This window comes from Eptesicus fuscus, chromosome 3 (genome assembly GCF_027574615.1).
Source record: "Eptesicus fuscus isolate TK198812 chromosome 3, DD_ASM_mEF_20220401, whole genome shotgun sequence".
Classification (NCBI taxonomy): domain Eukaryota; kingdom Metazoa; phylum Chordata; class Mammalia; order Chiroptera; family Vespertilionidae; genus Eptesicus; species Eptesicus fuscus.
The window spans coordinates 66,643,993-66,659,239 of NC_072475.1; the positions used below are offsets into that span (position 1 = coordinate 66,643,993).

General features: G+C 39.3%; 1 protein-coding gene across 1 annotated transcript in view; it reads left to right on the plus strand.

Moving 5' to 3' along the window:
• The window catches only part of CD200R1 (CD200 receptor 1), a gene marked incomplete at its 3' end in the record, with an annotated part of 50,682 nt that overhangs the window by 21,638 nt on the left and 13,797 nt on the right, over window positions 1-15,247 (plus strand). Inside the window, exons 2-6 of the mRNA XM_054709712.1 lie at window positions 8,495-8,812; window positions 8,933-9,181; window positions 12,787-12,889; window positions 13,418-13,463; window positions 14,999-15,079. Coding sequence (XP_054565687.1) covers window positions 8,495-8,812; window positions 8,933-9,181; window positions 12,787-12,889; window positions 13,418-13,463; window positions 14,999-15,079 — 797 coding nt within the window. The remainder of the gene's footprint in view (window positions 1-8,494; window positions 8,813-8,932; window positions 9,182-12,786; window positions 12,890-13,417; window positions 13,464-14,998; window positions 15,080-15,247) is intronic.

Sequence of the window (15,247 nt, forward strand, 5' to 3'; positions counted from 1 at the left end):
ATGAGAGAATACATTTCTGTTGTTTTAAGTGATCAAATTTGCAGCTATATATATTAACCTTTTGCATTAGGATGTAGAGTGTGACTCGACACAGTTAGCATTAGAATAAAGGAATCAAGAAAAAAGCAAGTGAGTGCAAAGGGTTAAGGCAACCAAAGAAATGAATATAATGAGTAATTAAGTTACCTTTCTACTATAAATGTGTTTTATTATTGTTATTTTAAAAATTTATCTTTTACTGTTGAAAGTATTATGGATATCTTTTTGTTTTTTCCCCCATTGACACCCTCCACCCTGCACCTGCCCCTCCCAAGCCTTCACCATATTATCTGTGTCCATGGACTATGCATATCTATAATAATAAAATCATAATATGCTAATTAGACCAGAGATTTTTCTGGGTGTCCTTCCAGATGACCTTCTGGAGGAAGCCAGGGCTGCGAGGGAATCCCAGGTTCCGGATGCCTGCCAGAGGCTAGAGGGAAGCTTGGGTCCTTGGTGCCTGCTGGTAGCTGGAAGGAAGCCTGGGTCCTTGGTGCCAGAGGGAAGTCAGTGCCAGCAGCTGGAAGAAGGAAGGCCTACTATTGCATGAATTTCATGCATCGAGCCTCTAGTATGCATATAAATTCCCCGGTTAATATCTCCCCACTCACCCACCCCCTATAAATATGTTTTAAAAAACACAATTTACACTGTTTCAGTCTATATACAGGTACAGGGTGAAAGAGTTCATTAGACTTCTGATGTTAATAATATAAAACTACTAGAGGCCTGGTGCATGAAATTTGTGCACATGGGGGGGAGTCCTTCAGCCTGGCCTGTGCCCTCTTGCAGTCCATAGGGAGTGGGCCTAAGCTGTCAGTCGGACATCCTTAGCGCTGCCGTGGAGGCGGGAGAGGCTCCCGCCACCGCCACTGCACTTGCCAGTCAGTAGCCCGACTTCTGGCACTGACCACCAGGGGGAAGATCCTGTGTTGAGCGTCTGCCCCCTTGTGGTCATTGCTCATCATAGCAACTGGTTGTCCTGCCCTTTGGTCAATTTGCATATTAGCCTTTTATTATATAGGGGTAATCTTTCTAAATTTAAAAGAAAATTTAGTTTCATATAAAGAAATGAAAGAAAGAACACAGGAGCACTAATCAGAAACTTTGAATGTTTGTTATACTACTTTGGTACTGTACACAAAGCTTCAAATAAGAAGGATACTTTCTATTTTCAATGAAGTCATGATACTTGATATGAAATTGGTATCTATAGCAACTAGCTGGCAAATGAGACCACAAAACTAAAGGACTCATGTATTAACAACTAATGAAGCTTAAAAAGCATATCCACTATTATAAAAATAATCAGAGGAACATTTGTGAAAATAAGCATGATTATTTTTTCTCTTCTAAAAATAACCATTTTTGCCCACTTAAGAGTACATTTTAACTTGTGAGTTTTCCCTCTGGTATGAGAAGTTGCAAGGATAATTTATTGATTTTCCTTCTCAGGGTATTCTTTGGAAGGATGTGGATCTTGCTTGATTGTAGGAGGATTTGGTATCTGATTTGAGAGGCAAATTTCTCCATGGATCTCTATTCACTGGAAAAACTTTATTAAACAGAAGATGTTGTTCACATTCCAGCCCCCTGGGAGATCATTGAGACACAAAATGCTTGAAGACTTCAAGACTTCAAGACAATTTTGAAGACACCACTTAATGCAGGACCAGGCTCTTCTAACACTCCTGTTAGTTTCTGGACACTTATTTAGTTACAACTTCTAAGAACTAACGTGGCCAAATTGCTAATATTCCCAGACAAGTTTGCCAAAATGAGAATCTACTTAAGTGCCAACAACTTAACAGTTTAGAGCATGGAAAATATTTGCTTTGTCACTAAAACAGTAATTTCTGTGGGGCACATGAAGTAAAATCCAAAGGATAGAAGAAAAGCTTTAATTATGCTTTTAAAGATATTAATCAAGGCTGAGTTTTTAAACTTTCCATTGACAAGAGCCTATGTCTTTAAAACAGAGAGCAGGTCTCAGGGCTTCCTAGTCCAAATGTCACAAGAGAAAGCCCTCATCTACTACAGTAACCTTTGTCTATCCTGGCTGCCATCTCTTGGTGACCAGACAGCTACCTTAGCTGGGAATGGAGCAGGGCACATGGTAGATTTCTTTTTATGAGAATCCTATTGGGTGCTCTCGGTACTTGGCACACTTCACTTAGGGTAAGGGAATGAAGGCAGGAAGGGAGGGTGGAAGGAAGGAAAGAGGGAGGGAGGGAGAGAGAAAGGGAGTGAGGGAGGGAGGGAAGAAAGGAAGGAAGGAAGGAAGGAAGGAAGGAAGGAAGGAAGGAAGGAAGGAAGGAAGGAAGGAAGGAAGGAAATTTGCTGGTTATGGTAAAGACAGAATAAGAAATTTATTTAATTTGAGGGAGAACTTGCAGTTGTTAGTAGAGTTTAGTTTACTTTTAAAAAACAAAGTAAGCAGAAGAAAATAGAATACTCAATAGATGCTTATTGTTTTAAATTGTGGTAAATGCAAGAAATTAGAACAAACAAAACACCATACTTGAAATCAAGAGTCAGCAAACTATGGCCTATGGGCAAAATCCAACCAGTCACAAAGGGTGGGGGAAAGGGACACACTTGTAATTATGTCAACATTAAATATTTTAAATTAAAAAATAAGCATTTATTACCAATAAAACATATAAATACAACTTTATTGGAAGAAGGCCACATACATTTAAGTATTATATGTGGCTGCTTTCTTGAGGCAACAGCAGAGATGAATACTTACAGCAGAGACCATATGAACCACAAAGCCTCATATATCTACTTCTTGCCCTTTATGGAAATGTCTGCAGATACTGATTTTACCCCACCTTACTTACACCCCTTATTCCCAATAAAACTTTAAATTTTCCTCTTGATGCTTCCAAATGGCAACTCCAACAATACCATAATCAAAAGTATCTACATCCTAAATTTTCTTCCATTACAAACACACAGTCTTGGTTGGTGGTGAATTTGACAATGGAAGAAAATGATAGACTCCAGAACCCTTGGAAGCTGGATGTGGTAGGATGGGAGATGTCTGGAAGGCTAAGCTATATTTCATGCTATGAATTTTAGAGCTCTAGAATTTAGAATATCTAAGTCATAGCTTGATTTGGATAAGCTCTCTGAGGTCAGCTCTGACTTCTTATCTGTTTCTGGAGTAGATTCTTCAGCCTAATATAAACTAAATATAATAGAATCTCAATAATACCCTGCCTTCATCCCAATTACAGCTGCCTACAAAAGCCAAATTATTACAGATGCCTGTTTGCTGCTCATTTCTAAGATATTTACTGCATTTCTTTGTTTATTTTAAAATATGGTAGATCTGGGTACAAAATTAGAATGGGGAGCAAGGGTATCTTATATAATAAAACCCTAATATGCAAATCAACCGAACAGCAGAACGACTGGTCACTATGATGTGCACTGACCACCAGGAGGCAGACGCTCAATGCAGGAGCTGCCCCCTGTGCACTCCCACAGAGGGAGCACTGCTCAGCCAGAAGCTGGACTCATGGCTGGTGAGCGAAGCAGCAGTGGCGGGAGCCTCTCCCGCCTCTGCTACAGGTGGTCCATAAGGAGCGAGGGGTCCCAGACTGCAAGAGCCCTGGACTGCAAGAGGGTGCAGGCCAGGCTGAGGAGCCCCCACCCTCCCAGTGCATGAATGTCATGCACCAGGACTCTAGTATTTTTATAAGCAGAGGACAGATAAATGCTTATTGAGTGGTTAGTCGCAGAAAGAACTTTTTTAGGCCCTTAAATCACAAGAAATATTTTAAAAATCTTTTTTTCCCCAATTCATTGCATTTTATTATTGTGGTAAAATGTACATAACATAAAATTTACCATTTTAACTATTTTAAAATATACAATTCAGTTGCATTAAGTAAATACTACAAAATAGAAGTTTTTCAGAAATCAAACTTGAAGTAAATTAGGACTACTTTAATTGTCAGAAACTGTAAAACCAAGGAAAGAAGTGCATGGGGATCTTGGAACTATGGAATTAGAAGATTGAGCTAGGTGAAGACTCTCTCTCTCTCTCTCTCTCTCTCTCCCTTCTTCCTTCTTTTCCTCCCCCCCCCCCCCCCCCCCAATTTGGCTTCTATTTTCTTCTTTCCAAGGTAGATGTATTGGTCAGGGTTTCTCAGAGAAACAGAACAATAGGATTGCGCGTGTGTGTGTGTGTGTGTGTGTGTGTGTGTGTTTATGTGTGTGTGTGTTTGATGTGTATGAGGGCATGTGGAAAGAGATAGAGAAAGAAAGATTTATTTTAAGAAATTGGCTCACATAATTATAGAAGCTTGCCAAGTCCAAAATCTGCAGGGTGGTCCAGCAGCCTGGATACCCAGGAAACAGTTGCAGTTCAAGTCTGAAGGCAGTCTGCTGGCCTAATTCCCTTTCCCAGGAGGTCAGTCATATATATATATATATATATATATATATATATACACACACACATACATATATGTATATATATATGTGTGTGTGTATTATATATATACATACATATATATATGTATGTATATATATAATTGATTTTTACAGAGAGGAAGGGAGGAGGGATAGAGAGTTAGAAACATCGATGAGAGAGAAACACCGATCAGCTGCCTCCTGCACACCTGCTACTGGGGATGTGCCTGCAACCAAGGTACATGCCCTTGACCGGATTCGAACCTGGGACCCTTGAGTCCGCAGGCCGACGCTCTATCCACTGAGCCAAACCGGTTAGGCAGGTTAGTATTTTTTTTATTAAGGCCTTTCTTCAACTGATTGGATGAGGCCCATGAACATTATAAAGACTAATTTGTTTTACTCAGTGTCTACTAACTTAAATGTCAATCTCAACTAAAAATGTCTTCACAGAAACATCTAGAACAAGCATATCAAACTCTTGGTCCGCGGGCCGCATGCCTCATTTATTTGGCCTGTGTAAGCCTTCGAGTTTGACATGCTTGATCTAGAATAATGTTTGACTCAATATCTTGGAACTGTGGCCTAGCCAATTTGACCACCAGAGTAGGAAAAATGGGAAAGGAAGAATAATGAAATATTCCTCTCAGTTCTGGTTCCATAAATCAAGAAAGTACTCTGATTTGTCCAACTGGGTGAGGTACCTACTACTGGACCAAACAACTTTAGTCAGGGGTGGCATCTGGGGAAAGGATTGTAATCATCCCAGCTCATGGGTAATGCCCATGCTGGGCCAATCCATTCTGGCCAAGGAGGGGGTAGAGGCAGGGTTACCTCATATAAAATACTAATCAAGTACAAAAGAAGCTGTCCCATAAATGGGAAATCATTCATTAAGAGCTTACAAATGTAACTTTCAAATGTTAACATATTTTCCCATATAATGATGAAATAACTCTAATTTTTTTACAAGGCTTTCAATGTAATTTACTTATGGTTAACTGATTGTTTACAGTCATGTTGTATATAAGATTTTGTGGAGAATAATGGCTCCCACTTGATTTAAGTATCTAAAATGGATTTCTTTTTTCTAAATATTTTTCTAGTTTCATTGGTGGACAGAAAGCAGAACCATTTAAAACCTCCTGCAGAAGGTAATATACTTCTTTTTTCTCTAGAGGCCAGCACTGAAGGAATGGAGTGTTGAACTTCCTTAGAAACATAGCTGATGGTCTGGTCTGAGGGCCAGCCTTATGGCTAGCTGAAGAATATGGTGATCTGAATGCTGTTGGGGTGAGGGACCCTGAATGACCCTGCCCCAATGCCTCCAAAGCAATTGAATTCCATTTGAAAATTGTGGAGAGAAAGCTCCACAATTTTCAAATGGAAAATTGAAATCCCTCTAGGCTTCACAGGGAACACAAAGATGAGCAAGATGAGTAAGACTATGAGAGAGCCCCCAGGGAGCTCAGTTTTATGGGATCACACGACATGGGCTCAGCTGTCATACCAAGTGTGCCAGGAGTCTGGAGGAGGGAGCTGTGAGCACCAAGGCTCAGAGAAGTCTTCACAGGGGATGTATCACGGGAGCTGGGTCTTAAAGGAAGAGGAGTATTAGAATAAAAAAGTCAAAAGATTTACACATTCTGAAGAGAAACACTAGAGTAAGGAGTATTATAATAGACAAAGAACGTTGTGTAGGGCACGCCAGACCACAGGAACATGTGAGGAAAGACACAGAAATGCAATTGTGCTTGGTGTTTTCTTTCTGAAGTGGGGGAGCAATGTAGGGAGTGATTGATTGGAAGGTGAGTCATTTTGAAAAAGAGGGCTTTCAAAGTCACACAAAGGCATTTAAATATTTTCTTCAGGCAGTGAGAGATCTCTGAAGGGTCTCAGAGTTGAGTGAGTCAGATCTGTGTTATAGAATTATGTACCTGGTTGTAATGTAAGGTATGAATTGAAGACAGGAGAGTTTTGAGACAGAGATAGAATTAGGAGGCTTTTGCAGTATCTGGATGAATGGTGATGGAGACTTAAACTAGGGGATGGTCGCTGGGTGAGATTGGGAGATATTTATAGACAAAGGATTCAGAAAAGATGAGATATGACAGCTGGTTCTGGGATAAATATGGGAATCTACCCTCTCTCTCCTCAATGAAGTAGGAGGTGAAATCACCCTAGCTGATTACAGGAGTGAATGGAGAAAAATAGTGGTAGTCAGGTGCCAAACCCACTGAGTTAGAACTATCATTATAAAGGAGAGGGTGATTGATTGAGAGTTATGTAATGGAGGAAGGTGAAAGAACATAGAATACTAATCATGCTTAGATTCCTTGCCATTGGAGTTAATACTTTGGATACTTGGCCCTGTTAAAATTCATATGTTTATATGATTACCTAGTACTTTCTTGGAAAAAATAGAGTCAGATCTTGAGGATAAATATTAGGCAAAAATATTAAGCCTATAGTATTTACAAACTAAAGTTCAAACTCCTGAGAGCCTTCAAACTTGCCTCCTCACCAGTCTCTTTTCTTTCTATTTTTATCTTCAGCATCTTTCCCTTGTGCACATGTAGCTTACCCACATCTAACTCTAGTGGTTCCCAACAAGCCAAGTGTTAGGTAAGAAACATTATACATTGTGGTCTTTCAGATAACCAGACTTGGGACTGAAATAAATATATTTTTAAATTCCATATTTAACTGCCTCTCAGATCTGCTTTAAAATCCCCCCCTTTTCCTAATCTAGTTAAGTGATCTTTATTTGGCTGTGAAATTCAAAGGCTTGAGTACTTCACAGAAGAGGCAGGTGACACTAACAGAGGAGAGAGATTAATGCAGAGTTTAGCGAAGCAAGCTTCACTCATAAAAATTTTGCCCCACCATACAGCTCATGTTAAAGTGATGAAATTCCTGACACTTCTGTTACAGGTGAGCTGTAACAGGTACACCTAGTCACCTCTCAGCAAACGCCTACTAGTCATGGACACATTATGTCAATTTATGGGAAAAACGTGAGCTTCCATGTTGGAAAATACTTGTAGGTTGCAGGACTTTTTACTTAAAAAAATGAACAAAAGGAGTCAATTTCTATATATAATCCCCATAATTAGAGTGATTATATGGCAACAAAATCTGTGAAAAAATTTATAGTTGATCTCTTTGGGAGTGTGTGCAATTAGAAGGAAGGGAAGAAGGAAGGAAGGAAGGGAAGGAAGGAAGGAAGGAAGGAAGGAAGGAAGGAAGGAAGGAAGGAAGGAAGAAAAGAAGGGAGGAAGGAAGGAAGGGAGGAAAGAAGGAAGGAAAGGAGGAAGGCAGGAAGGAAGGAAGGCAGGCAGAAAGGCAGGCAGGCAGGAAGGAAGGGTTTGTTGAATTTGCTGACTTTCTGATTCTCAAAAAAAAAAAAAGAACTTTAAAAATTTCTAGCTTGCTCAACTCGAATGCCATCTTAGTTATTTTTTATAACACTTACTTTTCATATTTATTTTTGTCTGAAGTGTCACCCTTGGAGATAGGCATTTAGATTTGATATTACTGATTTATTATCTCCTATAAAACTTAGAAGAATACAACCACATCACTAATTATTCCATTTTCTACCCCAAGGAGCATGAGGTACGAAATAAATATTATAGTCTCTGACCAAAAGATTCATTGTCTTTCTCTTTTAGTTGAGAATTGCATTTTCTTGTTTTTTCATAGATATTGAAACTTCTGAATTAATCTCAAAATACTTAAAAATTTTCTCACACATGTAATATACACTGTTTACCTAATAACATAATATAGGAGAAAATGAGTTAATCTTTGAATTAGGTTTAACATGTTATATACATCTTGTGAATGTTTAATTCTTTAAGTCTCGAATTTTTGGAATAAAACCACCAGCCAAGTAATGGGTTAATACAACTTTATGTAATGTGTTGTGGAAAATATAACACATGAAGTTCTTACCAAGCTTTTCTTTTTTATTCTTCGTGTGTGTGTGTGTGTGTGTGTGTGTGTGTGTGTGTGTGTGTAGCTAATATTTCCTTGCCTGTACTGGTGGATACAAAGGCTGTGCTCTCTTGCCCTCCTATCCTGTTGACAAATGTGCTTTTAACAACATGGGAAATAACCCTCGGAGACAAGCCTCTCTGCATCAGAACCCACAGGAGAGATAAAGATGAGACCACAGAAACAAACTGCACTGACAAGAGAATGACCTGGCCCGACAGACCTGACCAGATTCCTGCCCTTCAGATTGACCCAGTGGCCATCACTCATGAAGGGTATTACAGGTGTATAGTGGTAACACCTGATGGGAATTTCCAGTATAACTATCACCTCAGAGTTTTAGGTAAGGAACATTATACATTGGGGTGTTTCAGAAAACCAGATTTGGGACTGAAATAAATGTATCTCTAAATTCCATGTCTAATGTGTTAGGACTAAAGCATTTACTTCTTCATCTCTGCAGTGGCCCCTGAGGTGACTCTGTTTCCAAGTGAGAATAGAACTGCGGTGTGCAAGGCAGCTGCAGGGAGGCCGGCTGCCCGGATCTCCTGGACCCCAGAGGGAGATTGTGTCTCTGAGCACAAAGATTGGGGCAATGGCACAGTGACTGTCCAGAGTACATGCCTCTGGGCGGATGGCAATGTGTCTATTGTGTCCTGCTCTGTCTCCCATGAGACTGGCAACTGGAGTCGGTCCATAGAGCTGAATCAAGGTAAGTAATTCTAGTTTTGTGCTTGATTTTCCATTCTTTCAGAGGAGCTGTGGTAAGAAGGAAAAAGGAGTATGCAGAGAATTTCTCTCAAGGATGTTCTCTCCACCTCTGTGTTATCTCCTTCTCTTACACCAAGTAAGCGGGATATCTAGGAGAATAATACAGAAATTTCTTGTAAGAAGCCATATTTTAAAAGAATGAGGTATATTCTTTAATAATTAAAATAAAAAAGAATTTAAATTCACTTCTATCTAGTAGTAAATTGGCTTGAGTAGTGTACTTTTAAATGAATATCTATGTTTATAGTAGAGGGGTAAATTATAATCTTAAACAAAAAGCTTATACTTTTACTAGAAAGATAAAGTCACCCATAACTTTTCTTCACAAAATTTTAGTGTGGTAGAATTTTCTTCTCTAGGCTCTTTCTAAAACGTCTTACTTATATTATTGCAACATCTATGACTCTCCACCTTTATGTCTCCATCCTCACTCAGTTACGTAGAAGCAAGTACATTGAAATCTTTAGGTGTTTTGCTTTGTTTTTGTGGTAATTAACTTCATTTTTCTAAGTAATGTGCCCCTACTGATATTTCTTAAAATATCAAATTTAGACATTATGTGACCACTTTCTTTTATGAGGATTTCACTTTACCTTCCTTCCCTCGTCTTTTATAGCATGAATATATTGCAATTTTGGTTAAATTAAATAGCCATAGTTTACATTATTTTGAATATGTAACTTTGTTAAGTGCTAAGTCAAGAAATAAGCTCATACTTTCTTTTTTTGATTTGTTAGGTAGTCCAACAGCCCGTTTTTTCTTGAGGCATCCCTTCTCGAGGCTTTACACGCTCTTGTTCTAATTTGGCCCGATTGGCCGCTGGACCTGCTGCACAGCTATTGTCCTGCACGTTCTCTCTCCCTGGATCCTCTGCTGGATCCGTGTCTGTTTAACCTGAGTTCCTCCTCCCTTCCAGACATTTGCTAGTTTTACTCTCTTTCTTTCACACGTGAGGCATTCCTTAACTCTGGTAATCCTTCACTGTCCATTCATTTCAAAGCGTGCATTCAAAAGTGAGCTGATTGGAAGCTCTGTTCTCTGTGGCTGAGCTTGTCAAATAGTTTATTTCATTAGGGTGAAAGGTGGTAAGTAAATTTAAAAAAATATATTTTATTGATTTTTTTACAGAGAGGAAGGAAGAGGGATAGAGAGTTAGAAACATCGATGAGAGAGAAACATCGATCAGCTGCCTCCAGCACACCTCCTACTGGGGATCGAGCCTGCATGTGCCCTTGAGCAGAATTGTACCTGGGATCCTTCAGTCCACAGGCCAACGCTCTATCCACTGAGCAAAACTGGCTAGGGCTAATTTTTTTTTTTTTTTAATTGGGGATTCCTTAGTTAGCTGAAGGTCTTTTTTCTGAGGCTGCTCAGATTCTGCAGAAAATAACTCCAGTCTCTTGTTTTAGAGAGATAACCCTGACTGCTATCAGTGTTTGGGGAGCAGAGAAGAAGAGGTGTGTGTGTGTGTGTGTGTGTGTGTGTGTGTGTGTGTGTGTGTGTGAGAGAGACTTCCCTTTAATACCTCTCTGCAGTCTGGCACCTCATCTCCACCCTCCATTATGTCTGGATCCTTGACTTTGGAGTCTCACCAGTTCATCTTCTCTGGGTAAAACTTCTGTTCTTTGCTGATAGGGGAAGGTGTAGTAACCTGCTGCACAGGGTGGGGGGAGACTTGGTAGCTACCTGTTCTCAATGCAGACTTTCAAAGAAGCCTCCAACTTTTAGGCCACACTTGCCCAACCCTTTCCTCTATATTTAGTCCTTCCTATTTTAGAATTTTCCTGAAGTTCTATGGGCACTTATTTTACTCTGAATTATTTGCCATTCTTCTGTTTACTTTTTAAAAATCTAAAAAAAATTTGAAATCTGTCATCTGCTCTATACTTCATCCATGTTTTTCTTTGTCTTTGCAATGTATACTTTTAAAAATTTATTTACTGATATTTTAATAAGTTTTTAGAAGGGAGAAGTGACAAACCCATGTGTTTGAACTGCCACTTATCAATATCCATTCTTAAAGTGCGATTTGTTTTTTATTTTAAGGAGTTTAGCAGTATTTACTGAGAAGAGTAATTGCACCCTGTTTATGAATGATGTACAACCATCCACTAGTACAATATGATGTCGCATTTATAAAGTCTCAGAATTGAAGGGGCCGGCTAGGCCACTCCCACACTGTACGGGGATATCCTGTGTCTTCCCTGCTGGGGGACCTTCAGCCTCTCCTGGTACACTTCCAGTGAAAGAGAGCGCAGTGAAAAGAGAGGGTTTCAAAACAATGTTATTTTAAACTGTAAAACCAAATGTTTCTTTTTCTAATGAAATACTGAGAAATCCAGTGTTTAAAAACAAGCATCTTGTAACATAGAAATCCACACATGAAACCTATATGTTTATGCTGACCAATGTCACCCCAATCAATTTAATAAATAAAACAACCCCCCCCCCAACAAACAGTTAAAAGAAGTTAGAGGGACTGGACGCCAGCCTGCTCAGCCCTCACTTCAGCTCCCTCTGCTGCCCCCAGCCCATTCACCCAACGCCAGGAGCACAGTCTTAAAACCACTGCCTGGCAATTCCTTTGTTGACTTGTCCTCTGTCAGATTGAGCAGTGCTTTGCTGCCAACAGTTAATACACAACTTAAAGTTGCTGCCCTACATTCATTTTAGTTTCAATGCCCTAGTAGAAAGGTGGCTTCAAAATTAGGGTTATTTTTCCAACTACCTCCGTTACAACTTCCTGTTTATTTCTGAATCTTGGAGATGAGAAACACTGCTATTATAATAACACAGAGATCAACATTTTACATTTCTGCTATAGCAATTCACCATTCACAAATCCTGACATAAGATGATGTCTTACTAGAAACCCTAAAGTATTAATTGATAAAACAACTTTATTTTAACAATTATTAATGATTAATGGGTCAGAAGTGTTTAAAATAAAAACACAGAAATGAATTTTATGTACAGTGCAACATCCTTGAAACATATTGTATAGGAACTTTATTTTAATAGATTTTTATTTTTTAGAGTAGTTTTAGGTTCATAGCAAAATTGAGTGGAAAGTACTGAGTTCCTATATACTTCCTGCCCCAACACATGCACACGTGCCCCCTGCAATGGTATATTTGTTATAAAAGATGAAGCTACAGTCACACATCATTGTCATCCAAAGTCTGTAGTTTATATTAAGGTTTAGTCTAGGTGTATATTTGATGATTTTAACAAACGTATGAATGACATGTATTCACCATTGTAGTACCATACAGAGCAGTTTCACTGCCCTAACAATCCTCTATGCTCCACCTACTCAGTTCCCTCTTCACCCTAACCTCTAGCAACCCCTGATCTTTTTACAGTCTCCATAGTTTTGCCTTTTCCAGATATGGTTGGAATCATATCAGAGTGGCCTTTTCAGGTTGGCTTCTTGCACTTAGTAATATGCTGTTAAGATTCCTTCGTGCCTTTTCATGCCTTAATAGCTCATTTTTTAAATGCTGAATAATATTATAGCATGTACTTTTGTGTCTATATGTACAGGTGCCAAAACATCAAACACCCTAGTTATTCTATGTAGCACCCTTCCTATTATTATCTTGGTCATCGTGGGATTCATTTGGCTTTTGAAAATCATTGCCTGCAGGTATTGACTGATGTTTTTTTCTTCTTCAGCTTTATTGGGCTAGGAGGGGGTCAGGAAGAGGATAAAATTAAGATGTTAACATCATTTATCCCATATTCTGAATGTGTTAGACTTGGACTATTCTGAATGATGAGAGGGATTTGCTGGTTTACCTAGGCATGCAAGCATAGTGAATTAGGCCTGTTGGGGCAGGACTTTGGGATAGATTGTGCATGCTAATTTACTACTTGGGAAAAGAATTACCATAATTCATTTCAGGTACCAAAGAGGAGGTGTCACATTTATTCTATTACAGCAAACTGCTGTTGCATAATTTTATTCCCTTTTCCCAAATCCAGAATTATCTTGTTCAGGTATATTTACTACAAGCAGCATTCTCCACTCATTTCTGTATGTTCATTTCTGATTTAGTATTGCTTCTATCAAAATGAACCATAATTGTCAATAGTATACTATTTTGTGTTTTCATTTTCAATCTAAATGATAACATATATTGTAATTTACTCCAACTTATATTTATTTTTACAGAATATATAAATTGAAAAAAACAGAACCTACTCCAGGTGTTGAGGAGGTAAGATAAGATTTAATAGAATATTTGCAAATTTTAATCCTTATAGTTTGGAAATCTATCCACATAATTTGTAATTTGCATCAATATTAGTGTTTTAGTTGAAGAGCAAAAATTCTGATTTTATAATGCTAATAGTGAAGTGTACTTATTTTATTAACTACTAGAGGCCTGGTGCACAAAATTCGTGTATGAGGGTGTGTGTGCCCAGCCTGCACGCTCTCCAATCCAGGACTGCTGGCTCCCAACCATTTGCCTGCCTGCCTGCCTGACTGCCCCTAACCTCTTCTGCCTGCCAGCCTGATCACCCCCTAACCACTCCCCTGCCAACGTGACTGATGCCTAACAGCTACCCTGCTGGCCCTATTGCCCCTAACTTCCCTATCCATGCTGGCCTGGTCACCCCTAACTTCCCTCCCTTGCCAGCCTGGTCACCCCTAACTGTCCTCTCCTGCCAGCCTGATTGCCCCTAACTGTCCTCCCCTGCTGGCCCAATTGCCCCCTAACTGTCCTCCCCTGCAGGCCTGGTCACCCCCAACTGCCCTCCCCTGCAGGCCTGGTTGCCCTCAACTGTCCTCCCCTGCAGGCCTGGTCACCCCCAACTGCCTTCCTCTGCCTGCCCAGTTATCCCTAACTGCCCTCCCCTGCTGGCCATCTTGTGGCAGCCATCTTTGACCACATGGGGGTGGCCATCTTGTGTGTTGGAGTGATAGTCAATTTGTATATTACCTCTTTATTATATAGGATTTACCAAGTACTATGTATATATCACCCTAAATCCATATTTTCATTTCATGAACTGAATCTTACAAAACACATAATGTTTGCTTCGTTCTTTGGACTGTAATCTGTGGAGAAACTGAATTGGCATTTTCTCCCAGTGAAAACATCTCTCTAATTCTTGTCTTCCCTTTTTTAATACCACCAGCATTTCCCTCTAGCCCAAGCTTAAAACCTCTCCTACTCCTTAATCTCTTCTTGTTTGTTTGTTTTTTAATCCTCACCTGAGGATATTTTTCATTGATTTTTTTAGGGAGAGGGAAAGACAGAGAGAAACAAATATGTGAGAGAAACACATCGATTGGTTGCCTCCTGCGAGTGCCCGACCAGGGCCCGGGGCTAGGTGGAGCCTACACAAGGTATAAGCCCTTGATTGGGTTCAAACCTGGGATCCTTTGGTCCACAGGCCGATGCTCTATCCATTGAGCAAAACTGGCTAGGGTTCCTTAATCTCTTACAACCAGTAGTTTACTAAGTCTTTGATGCTCTCCTATGAAATACTTCTCATATCACTTCCTTCTTCTCCATTCCTACCTTCACCCAACCTTTATCATCTGACACCAAGATTTATGTAATAAATAAATATTTTAATAAAATATTTTAAAAAGTCTTGATCTATGTTCATATAAGCCCAGAGACACAAATATAAACCCTATTGGTAGATACTAAAGCTATGGGCACCTATTACAAAAACATAGGTTGTTTCTGTAATGACTTTGGCTTTTTTGAATTGATTTTGATTTTAATATTTTTCTTAGGATGAAATGCAGCCCTATGCCAGCTATACAGAGAAGAGCAATCCACTCTATGATACTACAAACAGGGTGAAGACATCTCAGGTGTTACAAAGTGAAGTTGATGGGATGAATCTCCATACTTTATAAGTTACTGGAATCTAGGACCAGGAGAAATGAATCTAGATACAATGCAATCACTGTTTTGATTTTCTTAGAGTTGTAGAAAGGAAGACTTGTTTTGAAATTAGATTTTCAAATATTCTTAGAAGA